Raw genomic sequence first — 11187 nt, 5'->3', positions numbered from 1 at the left:
AGCTCGCTGCCCTTTTTGTGTTCTGATTCTTCTGTGGGAAGGGCAGGTCTTTCAACCTAAGATAAGGTAGGTTTATAGGCATTGAGCACAGCCCTACCCCATGTTCCCATTAGGACCCTCAGCACTTTCTGCTGTCACCACTTCTTTTGTGGCCTTCCCACCACTCCTTTTTACTGAACTCCATGGGGTGAAAAACAGTGAATAAACAGAGGGGAGACAAACAATAGTTTGTGTGAAAATGTACATGTGTGAAGGAATGAAAAGGCTCTTGAGGGAGCAGCAGACAACTGCACGGTGTGCTCCTAAGGGAAGGCTGCTCTGTGGTTTTTGGTCAAGGGAACATTTCCCAGGGGGAGGATGTGCCAAAAGCTGTGACAGTTGAAGCATTTTAGCACATTCAGTATGTGCCACCCTAGAAAAATGCTGAGGACAGTGGGAGTCTAGGGGAAGGCATTAAGGCAGGGTCTCCACTGGCCCCCCAGGTACAGAAAATGGAAATGGTCAGATTTCTCACTGGAGGTACTAAAAAAAAAAATATTAAAATACCTTCTTCCCAGGACATCTTTTGGACCTTTTGGGGAGTAGCGTATCTGTCCTGAGAACCCTGAATGGCTCCATTAAAATGTTAAGTTCCAGATGACAGCTGCCTTGTAGACCTCCCTTTAGAGGGTAGTGCTGCTCCAGGTAAGATTTAAAGTCCTGTGCAGGTTCCCCTAATTTGATTAGAAGGCTGACTTGGATGGGCAGGTTATTACAGCTTCCAAGGCACTAAAGCTGCCTGGATGTTGATGGGTTTATGAAACATTGTTTCTCACTTCATTGCAGCTCCCACAAAGAATTATTAGATCAGGTTAGTGATAGATACCTAATAAAGAATGTCTCTGTGAGGCAGTTTATTTCACAGCAAGCTAGTTCCAGACTAGCAGACTGTGAAATCTTGAGCTTCCCATGAGGATAAATATGCTGAAAGAAACTGCAATTATATGAACACCTCCATGCATTTTTTTTTTTTGAAAGCCTGAAAAAAAAGGTGTCATTGTGTTAGCCTGAGCTGAAGGTACTTAGCATTGAATTAGCACACAGACCGTGAAAAAAACAGGTTTGTTGTTTGTTGGTTTTTTGTTTGTTTTTTTTTTTCCTCTTAGTGGGCATTGCGAAACAAAATCTTTCCATTTGCATAGGATGAGAGTTTGCAGCCAAAGATGAAATACAGTCTGACGGTCAGTACCGACCTGTTCTGGCACTGATGTTGCCTGTTTCTCCAGCCACTCCCAGCTTCCTGCTTCTTATGATCATGTTCCCTTCATGTTTACGTGCATGCTGGCAGCTATTAACATCTGTCCTTGCGCTCTGTGTTTCCAGCTTGCCAAATGGTCAAGGTAGTCTTTCTGCAAGATTTCTTCAGCCTGCTCTTCAATTTTTATTTGTAATGTTAAGATAAACCTCGAAAGCTTGCTATGGGGATCTCTGAGAACGATGTCGGCCTTCTGGTGTTTCCCTTTCCCAAAAACAGGGGAATATCTGTAAGCTTTTTGCCAGTAAGTTATTACTTCAGGCAGGCAGATCCCAGGCAATTTGGCCAGGGGCTTTTACAAGCAATAGCATCTTGCTTTTAAAAATCTTTTTGTTCTTCACTAGCTCCTTACTTGTCAGTCTGCAGGTAAAGTCATTTGTTTCACCACCTTCCCACGCAGTGGCCGGCTCCTGGAAGCTGTGTCCCCAGGAGGGTGCTCTCTGGTTCTTCAGGAGTCACACGGACAAACAGGAATTAGTAACAGCCTGAGTGCACCAACAATAAAAGCTGGGACAAGCAGCAAAACTGTTGAGGATAAGTATTAGATCACTGCCCTCCAGATTTATTTGAGACCTGTTTGGTATTGCAGGGACTGCCTGGAAAATACGTATTTTAGTGTTTCTCAGTCTTCTTGCGGGGATGAGGCAGAACAGGCTGCAAGATGCTTGTGTCAGTGTTGCTGTGGAGCAGCTCGGCTGGTGACCAAGGGCTTTGAGGAGTCTCTTGCAAAGGTATTTCGTGTGCGTGGCTCGGTGCAGCTCGTCTCGCACTGACGCACATTGTTCCACATGCGGGATTTCAGACTTTGAAGTAATTTCAGTCTATAGAACCTTTTTTCTGTTCATGCAAAAAGTCCTTTATTCAGGAAGATGAAATCCTTTTCCATTAACAGCTGCCAAGGTGCCTTTGACAATAGCACATGCTGTCTGCTATTTCAGAAGTGAGAGCATTTCCACAAGTGATCTCTTTCCTCTACAGATCAGTAGGAATTTCTTATTTTTTCCTCCCTTCCCCTGCCTTCATTTTGCATTTTTTTTTTTCTTCTGAAGAGGAAAGAAATGCAAAGCTTGCAATCAGATTGTTTTGGGAAATGCTTCTTTAAGTCCAATCTTTTCACTATCCCTGCCTTGTAACCAGGAAAAAGATAAAAAATCTTTAATGTTTCAGCCAGGGACTCCTACTTACACGACAGCAGGAGCCTGGTGCTGATGTAGCCGAGCAGAGGCAGCTGGGGGCTGTGTAACAGGAGTTGTGTACGCGAGTCTGGGCTACTATTCAAGCGATGCTGGTGTTGGTTTGCCCAGTTGGAGAAACCCGGGCCCGAGCCCCAGGCGGGCGGGTGCGCGGCTGGAGCCTCGTGCTTCGCTACGCGGGGCTGTGCGGAGCAGAGGGCGCCCGAAGGCCGGCGGGGCCGGCGCAAAGGGAGAGGCCGAGTGACCCCGGCTCGCCGGCACAGGCCGCGGACCGCACAGCGCTGCCCTGGCAACGGCGCGCGCTCCCCCTCCCCGCGCGCCTCTCTGCCGGCGACCTTCCGGCTGCCGTGCGAACGCGGAGGCGGGCCGGAGCCGGGCGGTGGCGGCAGACAGGCAGCGCTTCCACCCAATAGGTGCGCGGAGCGGCACCGGTGAGCCCCGCCTCACGATCCGCGCAGCCCAACCAGAGCTCCGTCTACAGGCGAGGAGGTGGGACTTCCGCTGCCGGGGAGGCGGTTTTGTGTGTGTGTGTGTGAGCGGTGCGGACGGGGTCCCGGCTCCCCCGCGGGCGGCGGCGCTTGGGGGGCCCGGCCCGGCCTCCGTGGGCAGCGCTGAGCGGCGGCGGCGATCCTTCCAGCGGCGCGGCCTCTTCCCCTGGCGCTGAGGGGGGTCCCCCCCTTGAGGGGGCCCCTGCAAGAGTGGGGGGTCCCCGCGGGGGCGGCGGGGTCCCCCCCGGAGGGCGCGGGGCGGCCCGGCAGCGGCGGCAACGGCGGCTGTTTCCCCGGTTCTCGGCTCCCCGGACGGAGTGAGGGGCGGGCAGGTGGGCGATGAATGGTTTCAGCACCGAGGAGGACAGCCGGGATGGGCCTCCCGCCGCCCCCTTCTACGGCCAGAGCTGCTGCCTCATCGACGATGGGGACCGCTGCGTGCGCCCCGCCGGGAACGCGTCCTTCAGCAAGAGGATCCAGAAGAGCATCTCACAGAAGAAGCTGAAGCTGGACATCGACAAAAGTGTGAGTTGCGGCCTCCGCCGGTCCTGCCTGCCGCCGCCGGGCCCCCCCCCGAGGGCCAGCCGGGCGCTCCGTGTCCTCCCCAGCCCCCGCCGCACTGCGGTGCTTCCCGGGGCCCCGCTCCACCCGCCTCGGCCCGGCGGAAACTTGCTGATCGGGCAGGCGAGTGGAGCTTCCCGGGGGGGTCACTGAACCCCGACAGGTTGTGGGGAGAGGGGGTGCTTTGGCGATGCTTTGTGTTCCCAGCTCGGTTCCCCGCACCGCGTTCGCCCGTGTTCGGTGTCGCTGCGCTGGGGTGAGAGAAGGACGCGGAGTAAAGATGCGGCTGTGCCTCCTGGCGCTGATTAGCTCGTGAGGCTTAATGAGGCGGCACCGAACCCGTGTTTGGGAGGAAAGCTCTGCCGACGGGGGCACAGGAGCCGTCTTGGCTTTGGAGGCAATAGCGCGATTTTAATTTCAGTTTGGAATTGAAAACCACTGGGTGAAATCAGCGCCACGGGTTACTGCTTCGGTTGGGCGGCACTGCCGGTACTTTTTGCGTTAATAAGAATTTGTGCTTTAGCAAAATAGATGACTTAAAAATGAACGATTGCATGTAACTCCGAACGTTTGGTGTGCTGCCCTGTGCACAGACCTCTCGCTTGTTCACTGGCTGGCACGAAACACCCTAATTTGCTGCTGACCGCTTAATGACGGTAAGTGACAGCTGTCAGCTCAAGATAGAAACGGGTTGTTTGCCGAGCAACGAAATTGGTAGAGCAGAGCAGCCTGTTGAGATATTACAGAAGGAATTTCTCAGAAGCGAGTCGGTCCACCCTGCATGCTTTTCTTCCCTGATCTTTAAAGATTAAAACCTTTAAAAACAAATAGACAAACAAAAAGGTGAAGTTTTGAGTCAGTCTGTTTGGCAGCTTCCCCAGTTGGGTAGGTTCCTTTCGCATGGCTGAAATACATCATGTTGCAGGAAGAGAGTGACTCAGTTTGAAATATAATCGTACTCTTAAAACCCAGAGTGTTTCTCCTGGTTGGAGTCCTCAGCAGTTTTGTCTAGAAGTATAGTCATTTCTTTCATTTCAGAAATAATTATTTGTCGCCAGATGAAAGGCTTTACAAATAAAAAAAGGAAATCGGACTAATGAGCTCAAAATGAGAGGAGAATATGAAGTGGGCAGTGTAAAGTGAATTCAAATATAGGGTGTCTGTGTTGTCTGAAGACATTTTTGCCTTACAGATACCAAATCATTTTGATCACTTTTGGTCCTTTTTAGCATAGATGCTAATTCTAGTGAGATAATATTTGTTAAAAAGGGAGTTCCATGGTACAATAAGCTATAGGAAAGAGACGCTTGCTTTTGCTTTGCTTGTTTTAATTGAGGTAATTAGCCAACTTTTATCTGGTCTAGATTTTGAAACACTTGCATTAATAATGTGTACTATTCAAACCAGAAAGTTCACAAGAGTGGAACAGAATAATGTTTTTCGTGGTAGTTACCTGGTAGTAAGTCCTGAAGCAAATGCCCTTCCTCCAGACAAGTTGTTTTGTTTTTTTCTTTTGTGATGTGTAATTGCAACTATAAAAAAAAAGTATTATGTGCAGAGGTTCAGGTTCAGCTGTACATCCTGAGTCCTTCATTTTCCTTGCCTTTAGTCTTTGTAATGTAAATTATCTCAAAGGCAAGAGTATAATATCAGGTCTGGGGTTTAAGATTAGGAATTCCTTCATGTCATGAGGTTGTCAGTCGTGAGGGATGTACCCTCTCCTGCGGTTGTTGAGCTGGCTGCTGTCAGGTGCTGTTTCTACCCTACCTGTTTTGATCTCTTTTTTACCACTTCTGCTTCTCAGGTGAGACATCTGTATATTTGCGATTTTCACAAGAACTTCATTCAAAGTGTCCGAAACAAAAGAAAGAGGAAGACAAGCGATGACGGAGGCGACTCTCCTGAGCATGAAACAGATGTCCCAGAGGTTAGTAGGTGCCGAGTGGGTGTAGGCTGCTTCACCAATTTTGAGCATGTTAAAGTTTCACTTGGATGTTTTCACATATCAGAAAAGATTTAAATTTTAAATGGCAACTCCACTGACACTGCGATGGAGTTACTCTCACTTTTCCGGGGGACTTTTTCTGATGTCTCACGTCCTAATTTTCCTTTTCATTCCTGTATGAGTTCTTTGCCTATGGAAAGTTTTCTATCGAAAGATGTACAGTGAGGTAGCTGTGTAGTTTCATGTATGTACCACTTCCAAACAGAGAGCTGTTAAAACAGGATTTGATACTAAATCTTTTGTAATGGTAAAAATAAATTCTTTTCAGTGGTGCCTGATGTAGTTCTCATTACCTAACATGCATCGTTTTGCAAATACACTAGAAAATAGATCACTCTGTCCGTGTTTGGGTATGTGATATCCAGGGATATTAAGCTTCTCCAGATCTTTGCATATATAGCATTTTTGGCACTATTTAAAGCCACCTTAAAACCATTTTTAACATCTTTTTGTTTTCAGGAAATAGACCTAATTTTTTTTTTCCTGTGTTAAGAACTCTAGAACAATCTCTCCTCTGTGTGTTGTGTGCTGTATTTGTTTTGGTGATGCTTCTGGCACTGTTGACACTGCAAAAAGTTGTGCAGAGGTGATGTTTGCGGAAGAGCCGAGTTCTGGCCATGTCAGCAGAGCCCTCTGCTGGAAATGCCACCCGGATTGGCAAAAGGTGTTTTAGTTCTGAAAAAAAAGCCACCAAGAATCATTTTGCCAGCAGAGCTGTGTCTTAACTGCAAAGCTCTGTCCGCACATCTCCTGTGCGGAGGTGTTGAAAGAGCAGTAAGTTTTCATGGGGTTTGATTGGCTTTTTTTTTTTTTAAGGATACCTAACCTTTCATAGTAGCTGTTTGTGTTTCCATTCTATAAGGTTCTCCATCACAACTTTCCTGTTCAGGCTTTGCCTTAGTTGCCAGGATGACTGGTGAAGACCCAGCTGGTATCTATAAATGGTAGTGCTGTAGAGCGTTCAGGGTATTTGGTGGTTAAAACTGAGGGCTGCACATCACCTGACTGAATAGGGAACTCTGCCGGGTGTCAGTTGTAATGTCGTTTTCTTCTTGCTTTTCAGCAGGGGCTCCTTTTGTCTTTGAAACATGGCATTTTCCACGTGATCTTCACCTTCCTTCCTGTAATCTCCCCCCTCGCTCGCTTTTGAACTGTGCGCTTTTCCATTGAAGCATTTGAATTTCATTTTCTTCTCTGTCCTCTGTTTTATGTCACAAGCCATTTGTTCAGTGCCGGCTAAATTGATATTTCATGTGTGAGCTTTTTAAACCTTGTGGGAACAAAAGGTTCCCCTTTACTTGGAGGTTGCAGAAGTGTAATTGAGAGCAGAAATTGGCGAGCAATTCTGTTGACAGCATGTGAACCAGAACAAAATTTTGTGTATTTCCCTGAGGCTATTTTGATCCTTTAGCATTAGCAAATGCAAAATATACTTAGATTTGTCAGTAAGACGAGCTGATATGGTTCTGAATGCAGGCAAGGAGCAATCCTTTTGAAGAAGACATAGTTATTTTTAGATGATTCTACATTTCTGCCTAATAGAAGCTAACAGTAGTGCTCATCCCCTCGTCTCTGCATCACTTCCAGGTTGACTTGTTCCAGCTCCAAGTGAACACTTTGCGACGTTACAAGAGACATTATAAGTTGCAGACTAGGCCTGGACTCAACAAGGCTCAGCTAGCAGAAGTAAGTGATGACAGAGGTACTATCATCTCTGCTATTAAAAAAACCTATTTATCTCCTCTGCTGAAGTGCAGATTTCTTGGATGCTGATACCTGTAGCGACTCTCTCGCTAGTACGTACCACACGCTCTGTGACAGGTTTCAGGGGATGGCACCCATAGGGTGCTGCATGCTTGCTCCACCTGAGGCAGTCACGGAAGATGTGGAAGCTGGCTCTCGAAAGCACGTTTTAGTAACTTGCTTTTCTCTGCCTCCTTTCCCTCCTTGTTCATAGTCATGATTCGTTACCTTTAGGGAGCAGAACCAGAACTCAGTTTCCAGAGGCTCAGGCGTGAACTGGAGATGGCTGTTGCACTCAAACTCAGACGCTGCTACTCACCTGAAGCGCCTCTGTTAGTTTTTGTTTCTTCACAGGCACTTGAGCTGGTTGGAATTGCTTATTATTACAGACAAAGTCACTGACTATGACTTCAGATTCCTTATTTCCCTCCCTTGTCCTGATGTCTTCTGTATTAAGTCAATAAAAGGCCTTTTCCTCAACGGCCTCTACTGCTGCTTTCTTACCACATGGGATACTTGTTAAGAAATAACTGCGGTTCTTTGTTATTTGGGCTTGTTGTGCTTGGTGTGCATCTGCTCTGCTCTGCTCTCTTTCCTGACATGATCTGAAGGCATTCGGTGGGAAAAGTCTTCTCTAAATTTGGAAAAATGGTTGCAGTTATTGAATGGTAACGAGGTTGTTTTTGCACGCTGAGGCTTTCACAACTGTCTGCCCAAAACTAACTGTTTTGCTTTAAAAAACCACAACCGGCAGACCAAAAAAGACAGCAAAACACGCTGTCTTACTCTCTTTCAAGGTCAACCAGGAAATTAATACACAGAATATAGAGAAAGTGTAGTGTAGTGTGTGTAGGAGTAAGCTGAACCAAGCAGGGTGGGTGTATGTCCTCATTAGTAGTTCTGATTTGTCATGTTTTAACTAACCTGTTCATAGTCTCTCAGCTACCTCCTGCCATGAAGAACTTCTTACTTAGGCAATTTACCATCAATGTGCCCAGGAGGGAAGAAAAAAAACAAACTACTATGCAAGCAGAAAATAAAGGGAGCCTAACTTAAAGTTGTCACACACTTCCCAGATTTCCTGTGAAGTCTGAGCAGCTTTGACCCTACGCTGGATCCTCGTCCAGCTCCCATGCTTGAATCACTGCTGCCTGAGGCTCTTAGACTCCTGCTGCTACCCCACCGTAAGGAAAACTAAAACTTCCATAAATCTTCTTGGAGTGACTTATTGCTCAGCCTACATCAAAATCCAGTTCTGGAGCTGTGCTGGGTACCATAAAAGAGCTTCTTCCATTTGAGAAGCAAATCTCATCCAGCTCCAACATGTTTTCTACATTCGTTTTCTGAGGAAGAAAAGCAGCTAATGGTTCAGAGCTCATGCCGGTGCCAGGGAAGGGTAGCCCTAACCAAATCTGAACTCTCCCATTGCAAGTCCCCTGGTGTTCCTTTCAGTGAAAACTTATCCAGTGTGTTCTCCTTTGGACTCTATAACTTTGCTACATCTGTTTCACACAGCAAAGTGCTTCAGTATTTCTAATACTCTCCTTTAAAATACTGAGATGCAAGGCAAACTTGCTCTCCAAATAATGTCAGCATGAAATGTCACTTAGGAGAGGCTGTACTGCTTTGGCAGGAGGACGTTCTGGCTTCCAAATTCCGCTTACAGGTTGGCTGCAAATACTGCTGACATAGTCATTCCAGCACTAAAGAGAAAGGGAGATGAGGACTGACAGTTTGAATTGGTGCATGTTTGACTAAAAGTATATTACGCTCAGTGGCCATAAAATTGTTTTTGGAAAGTGAAATCCTGTTCTGATTACTTCTACTTTTTGATTTCCGAATTTCTGTCTCTCTGTGTGTTGTCCTTCCAGACTGTCAGTCGTCACTTCAGGAATATTCCTGTGAACGAGAAAGAGACGCTGGCATATTTCATCTATATGGTGAAGAACAACAAGAGCAGGCTGGACCAGAAATCAGAAGGTAGCAAGCAACTAGAATGAAGATTAACAAGACTCGGAATAAGAGAGACCTTGAAGGAACAGATGGTATTGTGCATTTTAGGTTTATAAAAACTGTTGAAGTATATTGTAAATTTTTTTTTTTTAAATGCAGTAAGTCTGGATAACAGAAAAAAAAATATAGACATTCTTATGAGGAGTATTTGCAAACATGTGCCCAGCATGTTTCTGAAGACTTCTTCCCCTCATTTCAAAGTCACATTGGAATAAACAAATGAGGATAATGGGGAAACCAAGTAAACCTGTAGAACTGTGGAGTTTGTCAACTTGGTATTTTAAACTATTTTTGGAAATCTGCGTCTCAGTGCAATTCAGATCACAGATGGAATTTTTTCACTGAATTCAGACCACATCCCAAACCACCGTGCAATTTGCCTTGGCACAGGACTGGAATAGCGGCAGAGATAAAATGCGTTATCGAGGTGCGTGAGCCAGAAGTTTACTCTGTCTTGCCTTGAGTCAGTGTTTCAAGTCCCAATCTTCTACAAATGTTCCAGCTCACCACATCTACTCCAGTGAACACTACTTGACCAGTCTGAAATCGATTAATTTTTTTCAACCATTTTTCATCCTGCCCCTTGCAACATGGATGCCAAACAACTCTCTGCAATCTCTTTTTCTAATTTCTTTTATTTAAGAACTCACTAATTAATTGTCTGTAAGAATCTTAAAATTTCTGCATTTCCTCAGAATGTGGTTTTAAGGCAAATACAGCTTATTGGCTGGGTTTGATCATGTTGGTATAATGCTCATTTAATTCACTTACACTTATTTCCCTTGTATTCAAGGCTCGGTGATGGCAGGTGAATCAGTGGCTTAAGACATCTGTCTCTTAATCTCCGTGTCAGATCAGGTATCAATCGCAAGTGGTGTGAATTTTATACTGAAGCTTGTCTTTAGCAAAACTGCTGTGTGGATTAGCAGGCTCACAGTCTCCGTTTAGTAAAAAGCAGATTTATGCTGCCATAACCGAGGTAGTGAACTGACTGAAGTAGGATGTGCTTCATCTGTCTCTCCAATGGCGAAAGGGTATCAAAGCACTTGCCTTTTTTGAGCGTTACGTGTGCTTTCGTAAGAGCTGTGTGAGGGGAGGGTGGCATGCTGGTCCTCTTTAACTGGCAGCTGCAAGAGGAGATCGCTCTGATTTTGGTGTTTAAAGCCAGGGTGTCCTTACAAATAACACAGTGGTTAATTTGGCAAAAGGAGCTTACAAAAGTGTTGGTCGTGACTGACTGTTATCCAGTGACCTCAAATTCTATTGAAGGGGATGTTGTGATTTAAAGCACCACCCTGTTTCTTTGCTGTCCTGACCAATGTCTCTGTTCTGTTATAAGATGCCAAGACTCCACATAGAGAGTATATTCTCAACAAGCCTTAAGCAATGAACTGAGCAGTAGAATACTTTGGCTAGCATTTTGTCAGTGGCAGGTTTTCATATTCCAAAACTGGATGAAGCTTTGTTGAAGAGCTAAGCACGCAGATCACGATCCCATCTTAGCGCTGTGTTGTGTTTTGTAAGGCATGAAGGGTTCATGTAGTGAAGCTCTTTGTGAATTTCTCCCAGGGTCTCTTTAAAAATCAAGTCACAGTTTAAAGCAAGGTGTTCACATCAGCTCTGAATTGTTCGTTAATACTCCAGAAACCATGTTCAACAAACTTCAACACGTCCAAGTCCTGTGTCATAGGCAGAAATACTCTGTTATGGTACATGTCCCATTTGTGAAGTTTTGGAGGGTGTGACTGTTTCAGCATTTCCTTGTTCATTTCAGTATGAATTTTAAGAACATTAGCCAAGAGAGAGGTTCAAGGAACAAGAAGAGAATGTCTTGTGTCGGTATTTCATGAATGTTTAAGAATTTTCTAATTATGCTGGTCCTTTCCTTGT

The 11187-nt window shown here is 45.7% G+C and overlaps 1 protein-coding gene across 1 annotated transcript; it reads left to right on the top strand.

The window, feature by feature from the left end:
- The first annotated feature begins 2999 nt into the window (after positions 1 to 2999).
- SAP30L (SAP30 like) lies at positions 3000 to 10037 on the top strand. Its single transcript, XM_065848990.2, has 4 exons — positions 3000 to 3500; positions 5341 to 5463; positions 7129 to 7227; positions 9156 to 10037. Exons 1-4 carry the CDS (start codon positions 3315 to 3317, stop codon positions 9282 to 9284), a joined length of 537 nt encoding a protein of 178 aa, XP_065705062.1. The 5' UTR covers positions 3000 to 3314; the 3' UTR covers positions 9285 to 10037.
- The last annotated feature ends 1150 nt before the right edge of the window (positions 10038 to 11187 follow it).

This window comes from Patagioenas fasciata, chromosome 14, assembly GCF_037038585.1.
Source record: "Patagioenas fasciata isolate bPatFas1 chromosome 14, bPatFas1.hap1, whole genome shotgun sequence".
Taxonomy (NCBI): Eukaryota; Metazoa; Chordata; class Aves; order Columbiformes; family Columbidae; genus Patagioenas; species Patagioenas fasciata.
This window is presented reverse-complemented; position numbering and strand designations above follow the sequence as displayed.

What these genes read in the sequence shown, in the direction of transcription:
- SAP30L (XM_065848990.2), top strand. Translation starts at nt 3,315, where the DNA reads ATGAATGGTTTCAGCACCGAGGAGGACAGCCGGGATGGGCCTCCCGCC. An exon ending in ATGAAACAGATGTCCCAGAG is followed by an intron (nt 5,464 to 7,128) that starts GTTAGTAGGTGC and finishes CATCACTTCCAG; the next exon opens with GTTGACTTGTTCCAGCTCCA. An exon ending in ACAAGGCTCAGCTAGCAGAA is followed by an intron (nt 7,228 to 9,155) that starts GTAAGTGATGAC and finishes TTGTCCTTCCAG; the next exon opens with ACTGTCAGTCGTCACTTCAG.